At 47.5% G+C, this 23,361-nt stretch overlaps 2 protein-coding genes across 19 annotated transcripts in view; one reads left to right on the plus strand and one right to left on the minus strand.

Moving 5' to 3' along the window:
* ARVCF (ARVCF delta catenin family member) overlaps positions 1-23,361 on the minus strand; it is a 1,120,703-nt gene that overhangs the window by 1,004,649 nt on the left and 92,693 nt on the right. For 2 of the 15 annotated variants that reach the window (XM_068243368.1, XM_068243360.1), the window contains exon 2: positions 6,122-6,242. The exons of the other annotated variants lie outside the window; for them this stretch is intronic. The gene's annotated coding sequence lies outside the window, so the exon portion shown is untranslated. The remainder of the gene's footprint in view (positions 1-6,121; positions 6,243-23,361) is intronic. 15 annotated transcript variants of the gene reach the window in all.
* On the plus strand, positions 452-11,183 carry LOC137523275 (speedy protein 1-A-like). 4 transcript variants are annotated; one of them, XM_068243398.1, is made up of 6 exons: positions 452-643; positions 708-752; positions 6,434-6,508; positions 8,141-8,356; positions 8,900-9,071; positions 10,878-11,183. In XM_068243398.1, the coding sequence occupies exons 2-6, from the start codon at positions 742-744 to the stop codon at positions 11,109-11,111; spliced, it is 708 nt and encodes a 235-aa protein (XP_068099499.1). In that variant the 5' UTR covers positions 452-643; positions 708-741; the 3' UTR covers positions 11,112-11,183. The 4 variants fall into 4 exon arrangements, 2 of the variants coding, with proteins under 2 accessions (XP_068099499.1, XP_068099498.1); XM_068243397.1 differs by having other exon boundaries at positions 452-752; XR_011022593.1 differs by lacking the exons at positions 6,434-6,508; positions 8,141-8,356; positions 8,900-9,071; positions 10,878-11,183 and adding an exon at positions 2,946-3,229 and having other exon boundaries at positions 452-752.

Genomic DNA, 23,361 nt, shown 5'->3' on the forward strand with positions numbered 1-23,361 from the left:
GTAACGCAACTCAGCGCAACGCATAGATGTGAACCAGGTACATTAATTACATGGGAAAATCAATACCTTGCAGAACGCACAGCGCAATGCGCTTTGAGAAGTGCACAAAAACGTAAATAGTGTGAACGAGGCCTTACTGGTAAGCCGCAGTTTCAGCAAACACCCAAATAATTTGCCATGGTACCATAAATGTAACCTAATTAAACTACAAAACTATCATCATCATCTATGCTAATAATTCATTTTACAGCTATTATTATTTACACATCTATCTATCTATCTATCTATCTATCTATCTATCTATCTATCTATCTATCCATCCATCCATCCATCATTCTACCTATTCATGCTATGCAGGTAGAAGCTGGGAAGACACACAGCAACAGCTTTGCCGTGAGGACAGCAGTAGCACCTGACCTGCAGGTGACTGACAGTTATGGCAGTTGGAGAATTGCCAGCGAGGAAGAAGCCAGGGATTTGGAAGACTCCTCACTAGGATACATTTTTCCAGCTTTCACTGCGATTTTTTTAGCTTTCACTAATAAAAAAAAGTAGACAGACACACACTAGGAGACAGACACACAGGGAGGAGCAAGCGCGTGCACGTGCTAGCTCACACATCTGTGCGTTTGCACACATACAGGTAGGTATACACAAACACACACACACACACAGCTTACTGCCGCTAACATATTACTATCTTCTAGGACTTCTGCCATCTTTCTAGATCGGATTACAGCGATGGCCTTCAGGTAAGCACAAATTTTGGTTATGGGAGGCTAAAGGCCTGAGCCCACTAACGCAGTTGTGTCTGCTTCTGTCCGCTTTCCAGCATCTGTAACATTGATGTGTAGCTGAAAAGCGGACATAACTGCGTTAGTAGGCCCAGGCCCTTACAGATATTATATAGTGGCAAATATGGTCTTTGTAAAATGATGGTTGCAGTCTGTTCATGGTCCCACCTATCCTTTCTCTAGAGGGTTAAGCCATATTGAGGTCCCACCTAGCCTTTTTCTAGACGGTTAAGTCCTATTGAGTCTCATTCCATCCCTATACATCTTTGCGACTCAGGTGTCCCTCTGTCAGGTCTTATGTACTGGTTGTTATATGTAAATCTGTTAAATACATGGGGGATGATTTATTAAAACTGGCACAAGAGGAGGAAGAGGAAATGTGAAGCCATTGCCAAGGGCAACCAGTTAAAAATAATATTGGTTGCTCTGGCCAGCTGCTCCAATATTGTGTGAAGCAGTTATTATACATTAGATACAATGTATTTTTCAGGTATGTTTGCGTGGCAGATGATAACTACTGTAGACTGCTATAGAGATCTCTAGATTTGCTTTCTCATTTCTGAGGCAGGTGTATGTTTGTTATATCAAAGGGCCACTACCATGAAAATCTTTAAATGTAAAACACACACACACACACACACACACACACACACGCACGCACGCACGCACGCACGCACGCACGCACGCACGCACGCACACGCACGCACGCACGCACGCACACTACTGAATGTTTGCCTATAAAGCCATCATCGCTCACAGTAGGAAGTATTAATGTGACCAGTGGCGTATCTAGGGAAGATGGCACATTCCAACTAAGCAGCCTTTTCTAAGCGCTAGTGATTTGAAAAAGCTCTTGCTAATGCAATGCTATGGGGGATTTTTATAAGATCACATCGCTCAAGTGGGATCACATCCATAGCATTACATTAGCAAGAGCTTTTCAAACCACAAGTGCTTAGTAACGGCTTAGTAACGTACTGCTAGTGGGTTCCGGGCCCAAGAGATAATCAATGACATGCAAATCCTTTTGAGTTTATGCCAATTTTATGTTAATGTTATGCAAATTTACACCATTTATGGCCTGTTATTCCAGCCAAGCCAGCCAAGGTGTCATTTTAACTACCCTCGCTGCACGGTCCCGCCGCTCTCGCGGTGGCCATTAACAATACAGTTTTGCAGGACAACTAATAGTTTCTTATTGCCATGGTAATCGATTGGAAATAATCAATTGTGCCTATTACAGGCCAAGTTCACGCTAACCAATCTGATCAGATCAATGGATTCTATCTGAAGAATGGATCGATCCTATTAATCTGATCAAATTGATTAGCGAGAATTTGCTCGTTAATGGGCATGATCGATCACTTTTGATTACCGGTAACAATCGATTGGTCACAGGATTGTGTCATTAATGGCCACCTTAACATGCGCATCAATTCCAAACTATGATCATCTCACTCACCACATCGAGTAGAAATGGTCAGTGAGATGGTAATCATTTTGTCTTGCATGCAAATTTCATACAAACTGTCTGCTGTTTAGAACTGGGACAGTCAAATGTACTCAAGATGTTTTGATTGGTCAAAGTCCAAGTTCACATAGTTTGCATGAAATTCGCATACAAGGCGGAAATATCTATCTCACTGACTTGCTCTTATCTGTAATGGCAATAGGATAGCGTATAGTCTTTCCCAGAGAGCAGGAAGCCTGTCCCCCCCATAAAATAACCATCCCTATGGCTGAATTGATTTTATTGAAGGATCTTATTGAAATAGTGTTAGAAATCTTATAGTTGAAGGTCACAATCAAGTTTATTCTATGCTGGGACCCAGCATAGAATAAACTTCCCAGCATAGAATAAACTTCCCAGCACAGAATAAACTTGATGGTAACCTTCAACTATAAGATTTCTAACACTAACCATTTCAATAAAATCCTCCATACACAATACATCCCCAGCATGCACTCTGTACCCCACTCTCATAATGAATCCTCTACTCACCCCCTGAACCTCACTCACACAATACTTCTCCTATTGGTTTCCTCCTCTGCATGATACTGAACACACACCTGAGACTTTCCATATAATGTTGTTCAAAAATGGTCTGGGCGCCAAGCAACATTTCTTAACCTGAGAGTGTTCTCACAAAGCCTAGGTAGTAACCGGTGCTAAGAAAAGAAGCAAAGAAAGAAAGGTAAAGTCAAGAATAGAAGACATGACTAAAAGAGGAAAGAGAGAGAGAAGAGGTACAAAAAAAAGGGAGAAGAAAAGAAGGTCCGGGGACAATACTGAAAGAAGGAGGAACCGCTATCACCAAGAGGGGCTCAAGGGCCACCCATATAGTTAAAGAGTAAAGGTGGCCACACATATTACAATTCTTCTGTTTGCTTTTACCCCAATTTGATTAAAACGACTGATTGTGTGAAAAAATCAAGGAGAAATTTTTATTTGTCATTTTTCTCAATTAAAATATATTGGAGGGTTGGAAAAATCAGATCAATTTTGTCAGAAATGTAATGGGGTGTGTTGGGGGGCCGCCACACCCCATTACATTTGTGCGCATGCACAGAAGCGTAAAAATACGCTTCTGTGCATGCGCACGGCCACTGGCATCGTTTTTTAAATTCCTGCTTAGCCATACACTTACATGAATTCCAGTCCGCCGCCGGTCGTTGTAGAGGTCGCACGGCAACGTTGTTATGCGCTTGCGGTACATCGTTGACTTCTGGCGCACTGCACCACATGCTGTATGAAAATGCCCATAAGCTTTCATTAGCATAGCGGTGAGGTGCAGTAAAATGACCCACTGCACCATATCAGTGCTTATGTCCTATGACAGCCTATACTTGTATTACTGGGCCTACCTAGCCCATATCGCATGATCATGTATTTTGTACAATTTGCCTTGTATAACTTTGTTCTATGTTGTATAACCTTGTTATGTCTGTCATCCTTATATCATCGTATATATTTATTGTCCAGCGCTGCAAAATATGTTGGCGCTTTATAAATACAATAAACAATAATAATCAGTATGAAAGGCCTCTAAGGGTAAAAGTGGTTACAGTCAGTGGTAGACTTTTAAGGCTCGTATACTGAAGGGAAGGGGTAGTGGGGAGACATTAAGTGTGGGGTGGAGCCCGTCGAAGATCTCCCATAGTTACACTCTTGCAGTCACATCAAGCAGATGACTGGTCACAAGTGGTTTGCTTAGAAGACTGGTTTGTTCTGTCTGTTTAAAGGGACCTTGAACACAGGATAAAAATGAGCTTCCCCAGGCCCCTGTACAATGTGAGGTCCCTCAGCGCCTTCTGGGTCCCCTCTGTTCTCTCACTCGCAGCTCTGTTAGCGTGCGACTTCGCCGGGAGTTGTGCACAACGACGCATGCACAGCCCATCCACGTGCCTGGCTCAATCACGCACCTGTCGACATAAGTGTTCTGCGCAAGCATGGTTCATTCTTTTCAGAACGCACATGGGCTGAACACTCACGGCAAGGGGTGCGTGATCCTGCGGGGTGCTTGGATGGACTGCTTATGCGCAGTTGCTAACGACTCCTTCCACTACCGAAACTGCCAGTAGGAGAACAGAGGGGACCCAGATGATGCAGAGGAAGCCTCAAGTAAGTTAAAATACCATTTTTTCCCTGTGTTCAGAGTCCCTTTAAAAGTAAGTGTTACCTCTCCAGTTAATATATCATTCTGCACTGCAGTTGTTTTTACCTTTTACAAGCTTTTCCAAGAAATGCAATGCTTTAAACCAGTTGTTTCTGTCCATTTTGATGATCCATGCCAGGCATGTTTTGCCTGCTTCAATCTTGTGAATAGGAAGGCCATTGCCTACACCGATTAGTTGTGCCAGCATCAATAAGAATTTGAATGTTTAAATATATCGACACAGAGGATCTGATTACTAAGACATCTCCTGAAATTAAACATCCTCTCCAAATGGAAACATCACAAGTGACTCAGCAGCAGGGTTGGATTTCTGGAAAGGCCACAAAGGACCGAGCCTTGGGCGGCTGCAGCCCAAGGGGACACCTGAACACGAAAGATGGGTTGTTACATATGAAAGAGGAGCCTTAAAATGTGGAGCAACACATAAAATAGGGAAACTGATGCCCAAAGGAGCTGTTTAACAAGGAGATGCTGCAGTACATGGATGATACACATGGAAGAGGGGGCAGCACATGGAATGGGAGGGTGCTGCAGTACATGGATGACACACATGGAAGAGGGGGCAGCACATGGAATGGGAGGGTGCTGCAGTACATGGATGACACACATGGAAGAGGGAGCAGCACATGGAATGGGAGGGTGCTGCAGTACATGGATGACACACATGGAAGAGGGGGCAGCACATGGAATGGGAGGGTTCTGCAATACATGGATGACACACATGGAAGAGGGAGCAGCACATGGAATGGGAGGGTGCTGCAGTACATGGATGACACACATGGAAAAGGAGGCAGCACATGGAATGAGAGGGTGTTGCCGTACATGGGTTCCACAACTTCCCCAAATTAATATACTTTCAATTACTGTATTTTAACATTTACAACAGCCTTCGTGGTATGTATATAGAGTGGGGTACAGTACTATACTTGCTGGACCTATTTTTAACATGGCGTCTCAAGCAACCAGAAAGTATTTTGCCTGATATTTCTTTTAAGGAATGCCCCCAAAAAGTACTTTCTTTTAAAAATCAGTTTGGAAATCGCATTGCAAAATCACAATTGCAAAGCATTTAACAATTGGGATTGCATTTTTCAGTGTGAACTAAGCCTCAAGATGTTGGAAAGTGATTTCAAGGCTGGGTTCACACTGTGTGCACTGCATAACGTATGTGCCATACATGTACTGCAATGGACTCTGAACACATTATAATGTGTGTTTACTGCAATGGACACTCAATGCGTTATAAGGTATGTGTATGGCAATGCACACGGCATGCATGATAATCACCTAGTATTGAATGTAAGAAATGCCGGTTGACACGCAATACACTGCAATGTAAAATGCAGCTATACTGCGCTGAGCTGTGTGTGCAATAGTAGCTGATCGGCAGTTAGTAGCCAATCGGTTAATATTGGGCGCTGAATAGACGCAATTTACATTGATGTGTATTATTTGGCAACCGAGACGGGCACCTAAATGAACTGCTGGGTTATAATATCGAGCTGTGCATGGTGGTAAATGATCAATTCCAGGTGGACAGGATAGCAATGTTATAGAACATCTTATAATGTATGTCTAGCTTATATAAAAGGGGCTGCATAGATGTACATCTTTATGTGTATACACTGATTGTATAGGATATATGTTTACCTAGCTTGTATGATGAGATTTCATATGTGAACCCATCAGTTGTATCATGACTCCAACGCTATCCACTTGCTGGATACACACAGTTCTGGAGCATGTGCCTGGCCTTCCCTCTCCAGCTCCACTGAAAGAAATAGGAACATGGTGGTGTAGGAGTCTGTATTCTAAAACACTACTGTAAACAGTCATCATTTGCTTTAACATATTCTTTAAACCACCATTAAAAAGTTATTAGATCTAATGTTCTATACTAGTATATGAATAGTTTCAGATAATTGTGAGTTGTACTGAACATCATATGTCTTCCTGATACAGGACTGGAGGAGAGGACGCCTGCCCACCGGAGAGATCCAGAAAACGCCCAGCCCCCGATGACACTGAGAAAAGACCGTAAGTACAAATATCAAATATTAATGTTAGGTTACTACCATACATAGCAGTGGCGTAGCAATAGGGATGCAGAGGTTGCGACTGCACAGGGCCCTCCCTCATCCATCTTATTAGCTTTTCATTAGTGCTATGCTGGTAATGAACACCTCTATATGTGCATTGCATAGTAGTAATCCTTAAATAACGGTTTCCTTACTCTGATTACACCTCTCTGACACTGCAGATGTCCTTGGTAGGTTTTGAAGCTCTATACCAATAGAGTGCTTGGGGCCCCATGTAAAAACTTGTACTGGGCCCCAAGCTCCTTAGTTATGCCACTGATTCATAGGGATACCCATACAGCTCAAGTTGACGCAGAACCCCCTGGGTGGTCACTCATGCGACTCATAGGGCTCAATGCACAATAAACAACAAAAATAAAATACCACATTCAATAGGTTAGACTTTTTATTCCGAAATCACTCAGATTTTAACACGTGATAATATAACAACATAACATTTGTAAAGCGCTTTTCTCCCGCAGGACCCAATACAGTAAAACTGCATTATCCAGCACCAACAGTGATTGGATGATGCCACATAAGTGAAGTTTCTGGTTTCTTGAGAGTCAATGTTACAAATAGGCCTAGATACAAAACAGTGCTATATCCCAATTTATATACATACCATAAACTCTGTATTAATGTTGAAATACAGTAACAAATTATGACAAAGGACAGACTTCACTTAATGTAACAAAGGTTTATTACTGTATAAAGAATTGTAAAAGTAGATGTATGCATCCTGCAAGGCCAGGATTTTTTTTCTGATTGCTGGAGACTTCTGGTAATCTGGTTAACTGAGTTCTGGATAGTGGGGGTTTACTGTACAGGTAGTCTCCGGTTTACGAATGCCCGACTTACGAATGACCCACCGACCCGCCGCAATGACATCACGCCGCCGGGGACTACCTGTTATTGGTGCAGCGGAAGGTAAATAGAGGACATCTCACCTGTTCCATGGCTGTAGAAGGTCCCAGCGTCTGCCTGGAAGCTGCGCAGCCCGACTTCTCGCTCCGTCCACTGTCCTCCCGGTGGCTTCACATGTATCGCATAATGACGCAATCAGGAGAAGCATCCTAGTGGCGGTGCCTGCTAATGTATCATTATGCAACGCATGTGAAGCCGCCGGGAGGACAGTGGACGGAGCGAGAGGACGGGCCGCGCAGTTTCCAGGCAGCACGCTGGGACCTTCTACATCCATGGAACGGGTGAGATGTCCTTTATTTACCTTCCGCTGCGCCAACTCTGCATTAAAAATGGCAGTAGAACAGGTAGTCCCTACTTAAGGACGGATTCAGGATAAGAACGAGCCGCCAGTCCCTATCTCGTTCGTTAACCCGAGGACTACCTGTATACTGTATACACAGATACAGACTTTATTCAACACTTATTTTGCTTCTGATAGGCCCAAACTTCTGTTCACCAGCACAGGCTACATATGCACAGCTGCACTCAAGTCTACTTTGGCTTTGTTGTACCATTCCAGTTATTTGTATACTGTTCTCAAATGATGTTCAATGAAAGAGGGCTGATTTTGTACATTTGGAAAATGCATGTCCACCATAATTCTTTGTTACCATTATTCTTACAGAGAGAAAAGATGGGCGAGCCAACAGCAGCAGCCAGTGGAGCCAGAGGTTTGGGAGGCTTTCTGTGAGATCCTGGAGGATGACTGCATCCAGCGATTCCTGTCCAGAGACCGGTGCCTTAGGATCTCGGACAAGTACCTTTTGGCCATGGTACTTGTCTACTTTGTTCGTGCTGGCCTGAGGATTGAGGAATTCAAGGGACACTTCTTTGCCGCCCTGTAAGTATTGTGCTTGTATTTTTTTACCTACAGGGAGACTAGAGGATCTTGGCCAGAGAATGCAGCCTGAGTATTTCTAAGGCCTCTTTTCCATGCTAAACTGCTTTTCTGTCAAGCAGTTTAGCCGCCTGTGTGCCCGCCACAAGCGCCATTCGGCTGCAATTACATGCAGGTGAATGGCAGTGTTTGGTAACACCACATGTCATGTTTGACATGAGAAGGTATTTCCCCGTGGTGAAAATCCATCTCATGTCCCATCTGAGCACGGATGCAACTCCATGGAGTGCCGCCTGTCCACTGCCTGTGCTGAGCTCTAGCAAGTGCTCGTCCGGTATACAGAAGCAGCTGACAGGCTGTGAATTCACCGCCTTCAGCTGCTCATGGAAAAAAGTATTGTCATACCATAGTATTCATCTATAACCTTTGTGTTAGTGTGAAGAAAGAGCTGCTCTGGCCATGATCCTGTACCACCAATGAATTAGTATGGTCTGAAAAAGTATAAATCTGCTTTAATATACTCCTTTTGTCATTTCATTATTGTAGGTTCTTAGCCAACCAGGTAGAGGAGGATGCCAGCTACTACCGGCAGAACATCTATCCCTGGGCTCTGGGCTGCACGTGGGAGGAGAACAAGGACAAGCTCCACCAGTGCCGGGATGACCTCCTGCGCAGAATGAAATTCCAGGCCAGGGTGTCTCGTAAGATGTGTGACCAGGTATGAGAACATAATCAGAAAGAAGTGTGAAGTTATGTTTGTAAAAGGTTAAAGCAAACCTGTGAGATCCATATGTGGAAAATGTATATACTTACGTTGGTAGAGGGAGGCCTCTGGATCCTCCAGTGGCTCCCCATGTCCTCCTCCCAACCACAAATCTAGCACTGGGACCCGCAAAAATTAGTGGCTGTGCTCCCATACGCGAACAACATGGCTGCACTGCGCAGTTTGGCTCCATGCTACCACACAGGTGCAATGCAGCTGAGCTCTGTCAATAAGCCCTTAATTATGGGCTTCAGGGTGGGGGGCCCCAGCACTGGAAAAGTGAGGAAGATGAGGACGGGGGAAACCTCCGGATTTTGCTGTTGTTTAGCCAATATGCTGGGCACTGAAAGAAAAAATAACCCCAGTGTATAGCAGTTAGGGTTAGGCAAATGTTGGGAGAGTTAAGGTGGCCATACATCTATAGACTTGGTGGCCGTACGACCATCGGATTCAATAATTATTAGCGCAGTGTTCTCCCCAGGCTCTTTTAGCTGGGTGCTCCACCCGGCTAGTTTTGGTGACCACACGGCTGTCATCGGCTCACCACCTCCTATGCTGTAAGCAGAGTTGCTCACAGAAGCACCGGCCCTGCATTCTCTCATCTCGCCCCACCCGGCTACATTTTCATGCCACATGGCTGGAAAAAAATTTCTGGGGAGAACACTGTAGCAAATCTGATTATAATCGGTGCCACCAAGAGCATGTCCAATCAACAATTCTACTAATTTCGGTTGGTAATAGTTTGAATGTATCGATCGGAAAATCTGCTGGAACATTTTGTTAAGTCATGCTCGATCGGGTGCGCAGGAATGAAACGGTGTGCAACAAAACCCTCCAGCTGCTGCCACCCCTAATATTTTATGTCCCCCCCACCCCACTCCATTAGCAGCACGGTGGAGTAGTGATTACCGCTCTTGCCTTGCAGCACTGGGTCCCCGATTCGAATCCCAGCCAGATCAAAATCTACAAGGAGTTTGTATGTTCTCCCAGTGTCTGTGTGGGTTTCCTCCGGGCACTCTGGTTTCCTCCCACGTCCCAAAAACATACAGATAAGTTAATTGGCTCCCCCCTAAAGATTGGCCCTAGACTACAATACATGCACTACACAATATAAACATACGAGTATGGTAGGGACTAGATTGTGTGCTCCTCTGAGGGACAGTTAGTGACAAGACAATATACTCTGTACAGAGCTGCGTAATATGTCAGTGCTATATAAATACTTACTAATAATAACAACAATCCCACTGCCCTGCAGTTATACTTTACATGTCACACCGTCCGGGCTGAGTGTCCTTGCCCTATTTCCGCATTTGGGCCCCACATGACTACCGGCATATAGCATGTCAGTATGAGGGGTGGAATCGATAATTTCTGATCTTTTTTTCTGAACAATTTTCCAATCACTTCTGTACAAAATTGATGAGAAAAACTGAAATCCGATCGGATCTGTCATAAATTATCATTTCAACCTGTCAATCTGATGGGAAATTGGATGGTGTGTGATGGCTTTAGAGGCAAAGGATCAAAGCTAGGCAATTTGCATTACTTAAAAAGAAATAAATATGGCAGCCTCTGTATATTTCTCACGTCAAGTGTCCTTTAACATTGGGGAAAGGTAATTTGGGATTAAAGACGTACTGAATATACTCAGATATAAGTCGACCTCATTTATAAGTCAACCCCAAAATTTGACCCCCTTAAAGTAATATAGGTAGGAAAAGAACATGAATTCTAACTGATCTGTTTGTCTCATTCTAGCTCATCGCAGAACATCCGAGCTACTGGGCCTGGAAGAGGTGCCGCCTGGATCACCATGGAGGAGCCATCCGTGAGTATACAATAACCATTTTAGAAAAACTCTTGTATCCCGCAGGTCCCAGATTCGTGCCATGCCCATTCTGCGATTCCTTCACACTCCATGTCAGCCAGTGGAGAAGATGCTGCCCCTCCTCCAGCCAGGAAGTCCCTGGAGTCATCGTCCTGGATCCATAAAGGTCAGTACTGCACCATTTCCATCTTGTGTGCAGCACACACACATGATCGGGGGGGTGTCATGTATTATAGCCTGGGGTTTTAAGGGATGCACACATCTTCTTGTGTGGGGAAGGGAGGGTGTATTAGCCAGGGAGGGGGAGCGGGTTATTAGGCTCTTTATGATGGGAGTTTCTTAGGCTTGGTTGTTAATGTTTTTAGGAGGATGATTAGCCTTTGGGGGAAGGGATTCTATTATATAAAAGGATACTATTGATCCTATTGAGAGCCTATTTTTGCCCTGGTTCAGATGAGAAGGTGGGGGGGGGGGTAAATGCTTTTGCTAGAGAGGTTCTGCGTAGCTATCCAAATAGGGGGGGGGGTATGATATTTTAGCAGGCGCTTCTTTCCACAGCCAGGGCAGCGTCACCACAGCCAGGCCAGTATTTCCACCAACTAGGCCAGCCTTACCACCAGCCAGGCCACAACATCATCACCAGCCCGGGCCAGGATCCCCACCAGCCAGGCCAGAATTTTCACCAGCCAGCCTAGCATAGCAATAGCAAGGCCAATGTCACTACCAGCAAAGCCAGCATCACCACCAGCCAGGCCACAACATCACCACCAACCAGGCCAGAATTTACATCAGCCAGGCCTGCATCACCACCAGCCAGACCAGCATAGCCACAGCCAGGCCAGCATCACCACCAGCCAGGCCAGCATCACCACCAGCCAAGCTAGCATCACCACCAGCAAAGCCAGCATCACCACCTGCCAGGCCAGCATCACCACCAGCCAGGCCAGCATCACCACCAGCCAGGCCAGCATCACCACCAGCCAGGCCAGCATCACCACCAGCCAGACCAGCATAGCCACAGCCAGGCCAGCATCACCACCAGCCAGGCCAGCATCACCACCAGCCAGGCCAGCATCACCACCAGCCAGGCCAGCATCACCACCAGCCAAGCCAGCATCACCACCAGCCAGGCCAGCATCACCACCAGCCAAGCCAGCATCACCACCAGCAAAGCCAGCATCACCACCTGCCAGGCCAGCATCACCACCAGCCAGGCCAGCATCACCACCAGCCAGGCCACAACATCACCACCAGCCAGGCCACAACATCACCACCAGCCAGGCCACAGAATCACCACCAGCCAAGCCAGCATCCCCACCAGCCAGGCCACAACATCAACACCAGCCAGGCCACAACATTAACACCAGCCAGGCTGCAACATCACCACCAGCCAGGCCAACATCATCATCAGCCAGACCAGCATCACCACCAGACAGGCCACAACATCACCACCAGCAAGGCCAGAATTTTCACCAGACAGGCCAGCATTTCCACCAGCAAGACCAGCATAGCCACAGCCAGGCCAGCATCACCACCAGGCAGGCTACAACATCACCATCAGCCAGGCCAGCATCACAACCAACCAGGCCAGCATCACAACCAACCAGGCCAGCATCACCACCAGCCAGGCCAGTATTTTCACCAGCCAGACCAGCATCACCACTAGCCAGGCCAGTATCACCACCAGCCAGACCAGCATTTCCACCAGCCAGACCAGCATAGCCACAGCCAGGCCAGCGTCACCACCAGCCAGGCCACAACATCACCACCAGCCAAGCAAAGATCATCATCCGTCAGACCAGCATCACCACCTGCCAGGCCACAACATCACCACCAGCCAGGCCAGCATTTCCACCAGCCAGACCAGCATAGCCACAGCCAGGCCAGCATCACTACCAGCCAGGCCAGCATCACCACCAGCCAGGCCACAACACCACCACCAGCCAGGCCAGCATCACCACCAGCCAGGCCACAACATCATCACCAGCCAGACCAGCATTTCCACCAGCCAGACCAGCATTTCCACCAGCCAGACCAGCATTTCCACCAGCCAGACCAGCATTTCCACCAGCCAGACCAGCATTTCCACCAGCCAGACCAGCATTTCCACCAGCCAGACCAGCATAGCCACAGCCAGCCAGCATAGACACCAGCCAGGCCAGCATTACCACCAACCAGGCCACAACATCACCACCAGCCAGGCCACATCATCACCACCAGCCAAGCCAGAATCCCCATCAGCCAGGCCAGGCCAGCATCCCCACCAGCATCACCACCAGCCAGGCCAACATAATCATCAGCCAGACCAGCATCACAACCAGCCAGGCCACAACATCACCACCAGTCAGGCCAGCATTTCCACCAGCCAGACCAACATAGCCACAGCCAGGCCAGCATCACCACCAGCCAGGCCACAACATCACCATCAGCAAGGCCAGCATCACCAACAGCCAGGCCACAACATCACCACAAACAAGGCCAGAATTTTCACCAGCCAGCCCTGCATTTCCACCAGCCAGACCAGCATAGCCACAGCCAGGCCAGCATCACCACCAGCCAGGCCACAACATCACCACCAGCCAGGCTACAACATCACCACCAGCCAGGCCAGCATTACCACCAGCCAGGCCACATCATCACCACCATTCAGGCCAGCATTACCACCGCCCAGGCCACAACATCACCACCGCCCAGGCCACAACATCACCACCAGCCAGGCCGCAACATCACCACCAGCCAGGTCAACATCCTCATCAACCATCACCACCAGACAGGCCACAACATCACCAACAGCAAGGCCAGAATTTTCACCACCCAGGCCAGCATTTCCACCAGCCAGACCAGCATAGCCACAGCCAGGCCAGCATCACCACCAGCCAGGCCACAACATCACCACTAGCCAGGCTACAACATCACCACCAGCCAGGCCAACATCACCACCAGCCAGGCCAGCATCACCACCAGCCAGGCCAGCATCACCACCAGCCAGGCCAGCATCACCACCAGCCAGGCCAGCATCACCACCAGCCAGGCCAGCATCACCACCAGCCAGGCCAGAATTTTCACCAGGCAGGCCACAACCTCACCACCAGCCAGGCCAGCATTACTACCGGCCAGGCCAGAATTTCCACCAGCCAGACCAGCATAGCCACAGTCAGGCCAGCATTACCACCACCCAGGCCACAACATCACCACCAGCTAGGCCAGAATTTTCACCAACCTGGCCAGCACTTCCACCAGCCAGACTAGCATAGGTGGTGGGGGAGTCCAGTCTGGTGAGGGGAGTTACAACATACAAGATAAATGCATGTATACGATACAAGTATCACAAGACTTCCACAATGCTGGGACCCTCTGATGCCTGTACCCGGCACATGCATTTGTCTTGTCTCTAGGGGATAAGGTAAATTCTCCCGTCTGTTCTGTACATGCTATACAAGACAGTCTCCACTTTTCCCTGACTTAGGGGCTAATCCCACCTGTCATTACACAATCTAATCCAGAGCTTGTACTGGCTGTTGAAGCTCTGCCATTGGACTGTATAATAGCAGACCTTAGCCCCAAGTCTGGAAAAGCCAAGGCCATCCTGTATGACATGTGCCAGAGTTCAGAGCAGCAGCATTGTCAGTCACGTTTGTGATCTGCAGTCTGCCTCAAAAATTATTAAACTAATCCGGTCTCATTGGGGATTGGGAGGTTTACTTCTACAGTGTAATTCTGCTTTAGAGGGGCAGGCCTGACTTGCTGGATGAGGCTGCTGGGCAGTGGAGGAGGAAAGGGCCGGCTCATCCAGCACATCATGCCAAATTGGTGTTTTTCTGCCATCACATCCAGTCAGGATTGAAGCACTTCATACAGATCTGTTCATTTTTCTGGCTTCCAATGCTCCACTTCCTGCGCTCAGACTGCAGCGCATAATTAGGACTTCCCCTGCATGCTTGCCTCTATGTACAGAAAGTGGCCCAGTGGAAAAACTGAACAGATTTATTTAAACTGCCTGAAACCTGACTTAAAGTGGGTCTCTGATGTGGTGGTTGAGCTGCTGGGGAGGAGCTCAACCAACATATTACAGCCTGGGGTGGTTTTCTTCAAAATTTAAGGACTAATTTGAAACTTTTTTTATGATTTGGAGCTAAGCCCCTCCACTTGGATTGAACACTACAATGCTAGAACCTGCTCTGGCTGCTCAGGCTCTGGTATTGGATTGTGTGGAACCAGAATGGGGGGGGGGGCTTAGCTCTAAGTCATGAAGGGTGGGGTTCCTCTTGTTTGGTGTGTCCAGGATTCAGACACTTCCTGTGAGCACAGACATCATTAGAACAGGTATTTGCAGGCAGCTGGAACCTGCACTTAGGTATTATTGTTAGTCTAATACTTGTGGACCCTTTAAAAATGAATTATTCTGTAAAAGTAAACCAACCTCACTAAATTTAATTTCAAATTCATTTTACATTTAAGGCAGTGGTTAAATTTTATATATTCTCACTTATCCTTACACCACTGCCTTTTTAAATGAATTCCCTGCTTTTAAGAAGCATTGAGTGGTTTTTCTTTTCCTAAGAGGAAGTCTAATTCTCAGACTTTCCCTTAGGTTTTGCTTTTTATCCAATACTGTTGGGGGGGAGAAAAAAAAAAAAAAGCAAAAAACGTTGGTGTTTGGCACTCCTGCCTGTCAGGATGGGGTTCGAATCCCTGCAAGGTTTATCAGCTTACTTCTCCTACAGTATCACCCATGTGCACCACCAATGCTCTTACTAGCAGGGATGGCAAATATGTATATTAATTTGTGTTTGGCCTAACATGCATGCACAGGTAGCAGTGGCGTAGGGATCACTAATCACCATAGAAGCCAGAGCGGCTGCTATAGGGCCCATAGCCACAAGGGGGCCCTATGGTCCTAGCTGCTTGTGCTGTTTTTTTAATTATATCCCCCCTTAATGCATGTTTCCGTGAGGCATAGCACGTTCAGGGCTAGAAGGGGTGGAGCCACGTCCTGCTCGGTGTCTCTCTGTTCCTGGCCAGAACTATGAAGATATTCGGCTGCACTATTAACCAGTAGGGAGGTGTAAGAATAAAATAGTCCCCTTACACTCGCCACAGTGCTTACTGCGCATCAATACAGCCGACAATAACTTCATTGTTCCGGTCAGGAACAGAGAGGCAGGAGCAGGACATAGCTCCGCCCTTTCATGCCCTGGCTCCAGCCCTGAGTGTAGCTCCGCCCTGCGGGCTGACGTGACCCCGTCCCCTCCAGTTTCTGGATGTGGCTCCGCCACTTTGCTGCAGCCTATTCACTGCCCACAGAGAACTGAATGCTGGAGGAGGTGACACTGTGGGAAAGAGGGAGACAGAGAGAACCCTCTCATCTGCCCTGTGCTGTCCAGCTTGGCATATTTTGAGTCTGCTCTGTTAGTACAGTATTCATCATAAATGATAAGGCAGTTTATTATGTTCATTAATTAAAGCAGACCTCTAGTGTGTATCATACATTCCCCTTGTTATAGCAATTTATAATTACATGTTGTGTCTTTACCCCCACCTCAAATCCTTCCTGACCCCCACATCCCTCTTGTAGCCTGGGGCTACCAACTTCTGATAGTGTAGCCCTGCACCTTGCTAGAAAGCGCCATGGTGTTTGCTTTGGTCACCATGGCGCAAACACCATGGTGCAGGGTTTAGGGCTACACAATGGAAATCGGCAGCCCCAGGCTGCAGGAGGGATTCGGGGGTAAAGACACAACATGTTATTATAAATTGCTATAAGGATAGGGACCTTGTTGTATAATATACACTGGAAGTCTGCTTTAAAACCGAACACTACTCTGTGATAGTTTTAAAGTTTTTATGCAGTTTAACTTCAAAAGACATACAAGATAAAAAATTATCATTAAAATCGGTATGCACTGACATTCATTTATGTATCCCCGTCTGGCATTCCACCTGTACTGGGCCCCAACCATTACTAGTCAGGACCTTTGACCTGGAACTTGCATGCGCCACGTATGTGCGGTAGTAGCTTTGCGGACACTACATCCATGTTGTTCACACTCCTGGCGGCTCTTCTTTCCCTGTGAGTTTGTTTACAGCACTCTGATTAGTGTATGTGAACCCAGAGCATTCACAGAGCTGCTACTGTGCATGAGTAGCACATACAAATTCAGGGCCAAAGGTCCTGACTAGTAATAGTTTGAGCCCAGTATGGGAGGAATGCCTGAACAGAGGATTACATGGCTGAACAGAATGCCCTATACAGCATGGGATACATCAATGAATGTAAGTGCATGATTTTAATGACACATTATTATCTCAGATGTTCTTTTAGGCTGCTTTCACAGTTAGACGTTACAGGCGCACGTTAGTGCAGCCAGTAACACAGCCCACCGCACAGCAATGAAAAATCAATGGGCTGTTCACAGTGCCCACGTTGCGTTACATTGTAACGCAGAAGGCAAAAACAAAGTGCTGCATGCTGTGCGTTATAAGCGGCTAAGCCGCGTTAGACTGTTCACACATGCTCCGTGATGTTGGAGGAGGAGGTCTCCCCTCCTCCTCCTTGGCCAGGCACATGGCTAATTAATATTCACTGCACGGTGTGACGTGCAGTGTTTACTTCCTGGAGCGCCGCTCTGTGCGGCGATTGGCTGGCGGGACCACGTGATGCCGCATGCGTCCAAGAGTACGCATCACAGGACGCATGAAGAGCCGCTTAACGCGGCTCGATCTGACGTCCAGCTTCAACCCACTATGCGTTGCGTTAGGTACACGTTATGCAACCTAACGTAGCACCTAACGCAATGTCTTAGTGGGAAAGAAGCCTAAAGCAAAACTGACAAAACTGACAAAAGCCGACAGACACAAAGACACTGATAGACCCATGAACCCATGGTCAAGGCCGCCGTTAAAGGGATCCATTGCGGGCCCCTTCAATTGCAGAGAAAGCGAACCGAGCACTGCTCAGAAGTTGCATACCTCTCCGGGCTCCACCAACAATCTTCCTTCCTCCTAGGGTCAAAGTCTCTCCGGCTACAGGGTCCTCTCTTGTTACATAATTATAGATATTCTGATGCTAGGAGGAAGGAACATCAGTGGAGCCCAGAGAGGTATGTAACTTCTCTCCAGCACTCCACTTGCTTACTCTACTATATATGGAGGAGCTACCTATACTTCAGGGGGAGGGGGGTTGTCTCTGGCCACCTTTACTGGTTGGGGAAGCTACTAATTTGGCTACCTATACTGGTCGTCCTTCTGGCTACCTATACTACGTGTACTTCTAGATACTTTTATCATGTCTACCTATACTGGGGCAACCTAATATTGGGGTTATCTCTAGCTTCCTATTCTGGAGGCTTACCTGGAGCACAAAGGTACATTTATAACTTTTCTTGAGGGGGGGGGGGGCAATCAAAATTTTGCTATTGGGCCCCATGATTTGTAGCTACGCCCCTGAATGTGGCTGATATTGTGGTCAGTGTGATGTCATGACCATGGGCATAGCAGTTTCCTTTCTGTTAACCATGTTGCGTTGTGGGAAATATCATTTCCAACTATAAACCAACCAGTATCTACCTCTGTGCTTATTTATAGCTATTAAAAACAACCTTTTAGCCTATCGCATTGTTAGGGGGTGTGGTTATAGAAAATGGAAGTTGGTGCTGTCCAGTTTATTTCTAGTACGGCAAATTGTAGATCACACAATATGAACAAATTACACGACGAATATCAATAATTGCTTGGTTTTTCTTCTACTTTATAAATTATTTTTTCCCCCGTACTACTATTTTCTGGTAAAGTTCCTCTCAATTGATATAATTTGAGCTTCTTGAGAGTTTTGGTCATTGAACACCTTTGCCATCAGTGTATGTAGTCAGAGGTATATTTACTACTTGCCCAAAAGGTGCTTACACTTTCACAATGGTGGCAGTTCAGGGCTGAGTTCTGTACTGACACAATGAGAGGCTACATCTTGTGTTTTGTTGCCTGCACATGGGGGGAAAAAAACAAAGAGACAAGTGCTCTGACCACGTTCACCTGACTATACACTGGCTGCTCAATTGTCTATTAATTAAAATAGCATAGCATATGCTGATGGCATATGCTTGCCAGAATATGCAGGGTCTAAAACTAACTCACTGCGTATCCTGCAGGAGTTGGTCCATGTAAAAACGATTGCATCTCAACGGGAGTGCCGCGTGTAGGTTTCCCATGCTCCCAGGAAAAAGCGAGCAGCGGTCGACACTCCACGAGCATCCACTGCCCAGGAGCACCGCATCTGCCCCCCTGGGGGGAGCAGAGAGTCGCAGACAGCCCATCCCCAGGCCTGGCCGGAGTCCAGGGGACCATCTGCCCTGCCCCCTAAAGGAAAGACTACTTACCATTGCATAGTGCTGCCACTACTGGGGGTGACATCCGCACCTCCCCCCACACCCCTGCCCGCCGAGAGAAAGAATATCAACTGTCAACAAGTCAATAGACAATTACGCAGCCAATATATAGTCAGGAGAACCTGGACAGAGCACACATCTTTTTTTTTTCCATGTGCAGTTGCTGCTCTTACCCTTTCTGGGGGCAGGGGTGTGGGGGGAGGAGCAGATGGTACCCCCAGTGGTGGCAGCACTTGGGGGGCCTGTCTGCGCCTTCCCTCCCCCTGATTCACATTTCACTGTGGTCGCTCCGAGGACATGCATTATCTTGCAATCAAGGGCAAAGTGCAAGTGGTAAGTAGTCTTTTCTTTGGGGGGCAGCGCGGATGATCTCCCCTGGGCTCCAGCGCGGCATGGGGATGTGCCATCTGGGTCTCTCTGCTCATCCCCTGGGGGGCAGTTGCAGGACTCCTGGGCAGTGGATGCCTACAACTTTGTCCCAGTGTTCTATTTCAGCCCACTGTGTATTTGATTTTCACACCCATCAGAGGTGGCCTTTGTGGGGGCAAGTGGGGCAATCGCCCCAGGCCCCGCGCCTGAAGAAGGCCCTGCACTCTCTGCAGGGGCCTCGGATTCCTCCCTGACAGTACCGTGTCACGGGGGCTAACCAATAGCAGCAGCACCAGCTTTCCATTAGCCAATGCTGGTGTTGCTGCCGCCATTCAATCATAGAGGAGGGAGGGACAATATTTTAAAGAAGTGCTGCTCAGCTGATATGCAGCGGCCTGCAAGCATTGCTACATCAGTGCCCCTGTGCTGCCTAGCCAACCTAAGAGGAGACCCCCCAGATGTGCTGCCGACGAGAAGGAGATCCAGGAGGAGAGAGACCACCAGCAATGCTGCAGATGTGTGCTTCCCGGCTACCATGCTTACATTGCTGAGCAATGCATCTGCAGGTCTGCTATGACTGACAGAGTGCCGGGCCCACAGTGAGGATGGTTGGAGCACCCCGGTTGGAGCACCTCAGCCCGACAGACACTGGGGTGTGTTTGTGCATATACAGTATATCCACAGCATAACTATGTGTGTGTATCCACAGTATACTGTATGTGTCTCTAGGCCCCGCATATGACACTTGCACCAGGTTCTTCATACTCTAAGGCCACCTCTGCAGGCAGCCTATTGGGCCAAAGTGCAGGGATCTCATTCTACAAAGTGAATCAACCCCAAAGTTAGCTAGCTAATTGTACAAGCTGTTAGTCGGTATTTCTCCTGTCTGGCTCTTGGGGAAATGGCTGATGTTGCTGAAACCCAAGAGAAGCTGAAGACATGTCTGACACTGTTGCTGCCCGGTGGATCAACTGTATACACATGACCATGGCAACAGGGACGGGATGCCCTACTGTCCCAGTTTGAAACAATGTATGGCTCTCAAGGAATTATATTTTAAAATTAAATTAAAGGATCGGTTTGTTTTTGTGCTGTAAGGGGGAAACTGGAGTGCCCCGAAAAATGCCCACGCAAACACGGGAATAACATGCAAACTCCAGTATAGAAAAATAAATGTGGTCAGCTAGTAAACAATCGTACATGAAGCAGCAAGAACTAAAGTACAACTGTAATGAGGGATGTGGAGGATGACATATTTATTTCTTTTTAATCTATACCAGTTGCCTGGCAGCCCTGCTGATCTATTTAGCTGCAGTAGTGTCTGAATAACACACCAGAACCAAGTATGCAGCTAATCTTGTCAGATCTGACAATATTGTCAGAAACACCTGATCTGTTCCATGCTTGTTCAGGGCTTATGGCTAAACGTATTAAAGGCAGAGGATCAGCAGAATAGCCAGGCAACTGGTATTGCTTAAAAGGAAATAAATAATGGCATCCTCCATATCTTTTTCGCTACAGTTGTCCTTTAAGTAAGTCAGTAATGACAGATATTAGAAAGTAATACATTATTCAGGATACCCATTTTTATTTTAACCACTTTATGACATGCTGCCTTATTAAAACATCCTGTTTGAGTCTGTTAATGATTCCAGGATGTTTTAACCTTCCTGGCGGTAACCCCGAACTTAGTTCAGGGTAAGCCACGCAGGAGGATTTCTCAGGCCCTGCTGGGTCGATTTTCACAAATTTTTTTTTGCAATGTGCTAGCTGCCTGTGCACTCCGATCGCCGCGTCGCCCCCCCCCCCCCCCAGACCCCGTGCGCTGCCTGGCCAATCAGTGCCAGGCAGCGCTGAGGGGTGGATCAGGACTCCCAATGTCGTCACGATGTCGGTGACGTCATCCCGCCCAGCGGACTGCGCAGTCCGCTCCGCCCCACGTGGCGGTGATTGACAGTGCCGATCGCGCAGGCGCAGTACAGAGCGACCTCTAGGTCGCTCTGATGTCATCGCCGGGGACCGGGTCGAGAGCTCCGGCGAACGAACGTGCTGGGAGCATGGGGCTTGAGGAAGCACCCGGTAAGTAGCGCTTATTTTCTTAATTTTTGCCTGTCACCTCCCTTAACCCCCTTGGCGGTATGAAAAATACCGCCAGGGGGAAGCGCAACAGTTTTTTTTAAATTTTTTTTTTTTTTTATCATGTAGCGAGCCGAGGGCTCGCTACATGATAGCCGCTGCTCAGCGGCATCCCCCCGCCCGCTTCGATCGCCTTCGGCGATCACCGATCAGGAAATCCCGTTCAAAGAACGGGATTTCCTGGAGGGCTTCCCCCGTCGCCATGGCGACGGGGCGGGATGACGTCACCGACGTCAGCGACGTCGGGACGTCATTGGGAGACCCGATCCACCCCTCGGCGCTGCCTGGCACTGATTGGCCAGGCAGCGCTCGGGGTCTGGGGGGGGGGGGCCGCGCGCCACACCGGATAGCGGCGATCGGGCGCGCGGCGGCGGCGATCGGGGTGCTGGCGCAGCTAGCAAAGTGCTAGCTGCGTCCAGCAAAAAAAAAATTAAGTAAATCGGCCCAGCAGGGCCTGAGCGGCACCCTCCGGCGGCTTACCCCGTGTCACACACGGGGTTACCGCCAAGGAGGTTAAAGAGAATCTGTATTGTTAAAATCGCACAAAAGTAAACATACCAGTGCGTTAGGGGACATCTCCTATTACCCTCTGTCACAATTTCGCCGATCCTCGCAGTATTAAAAGTGGTTAAAAACAGTTTTAAAAAGTTTGTTTATAAACAAACAAAATGGCCACCAAAACAGGAAGTAGGTTGATGTACAGTATGTCCACACATAGAAAATACATCCATACACAAGCAGGCTGTATACAGCCTTCCTTTTAAATCTCTAGAGATCATTTGTGTGTTTCTTTCCCCCTGCAGTTCTCATGCACTGAAGTTTCAGGCTGCTCTTTTCTTCCTGCAAACAGCTTTGCCCTTGTTTGTAATTCCTCAGTATGTGAAAGCCCAGCCAGCTCAGAGGACGATTTATCCAGCTTGTAAAAGATAAGAGAGAAGAGAGAAGCTGCCCTAATCTAAATAATACACAGGCAGTGTGCATAGAGGGGCCTGGAAGGGGGAGTTCATAGCAGAACCACAACACTGAAGAACTTGGCAGCCTTCCAGACACAGGTCGACAAGTCTGACAGGGGAAAGATACATTGATTTATTACGAGACTGTGATAGTAGAAAGTGCTGCAGTAAGCTAGAACACATTAGAATAGCTTTTGGAACTTGTAGGATGATAAAAAACAGGATGCAATTTTTGTTACGGAGTCTCTTTAAGGGCAAAAGGCTGTGTGACAACATAGTCTAGGCTAAACATCACTGGGAGAGTGGGGTTACACACCAATATATAGATATAAAAAGTGTTTATGAAGCTGAAACCAGGATAATTAACCACTTCAACCCATAGGGTTTTTTACCCTAATGGACAAGAGCAATTTTCACCTGTCAGTGCTCCTCCTATTGGGGTAAGCTACCTCAAATTTATTTCCCGTTTTAAACTGCTTTTAGATGCTTTTATATCACACCAGGGCGCCTCTTATACCCTTATTGTGCTTCCATACCCCCTTACCTCACCCGTTTGAGGGGTGGAGACAGACCAC

This window comes from Hyperolius riggenbachi, chromosome 1, assembly GCF_040937935.1.
Source record: "Hyperolius riggenbachi isolate aHypRig1 chromosome 1, aHypRig1.pri, whole genome shotgun sequence".
In the NCBI taxonomy this organism is placed as follows: Eukaryota; Metazoa; Chordata; class Amphibia; order Anura; family Hyperoliidae; genus Hyperolius; species Hyperolius riggenbachi.

Coding starts and splice junctions, on each gene's coding strand:
- LOC137523275 (XM_068243397.1), top strand. Junction 6,509..8,140: donor GATGACACTGAGAAAAGACC/GTAAGTACAAAT, acceptor TTATTCTTACAG/AGAGAAAAGATGGGCGAGCC. Junction 9,072..10,877: donor CTCGTAAGATGTGTGACCAG/GTATGAGAACAT, acceptor GTCTCATTCTAG/CTCATCGCAGAACATCCGAG.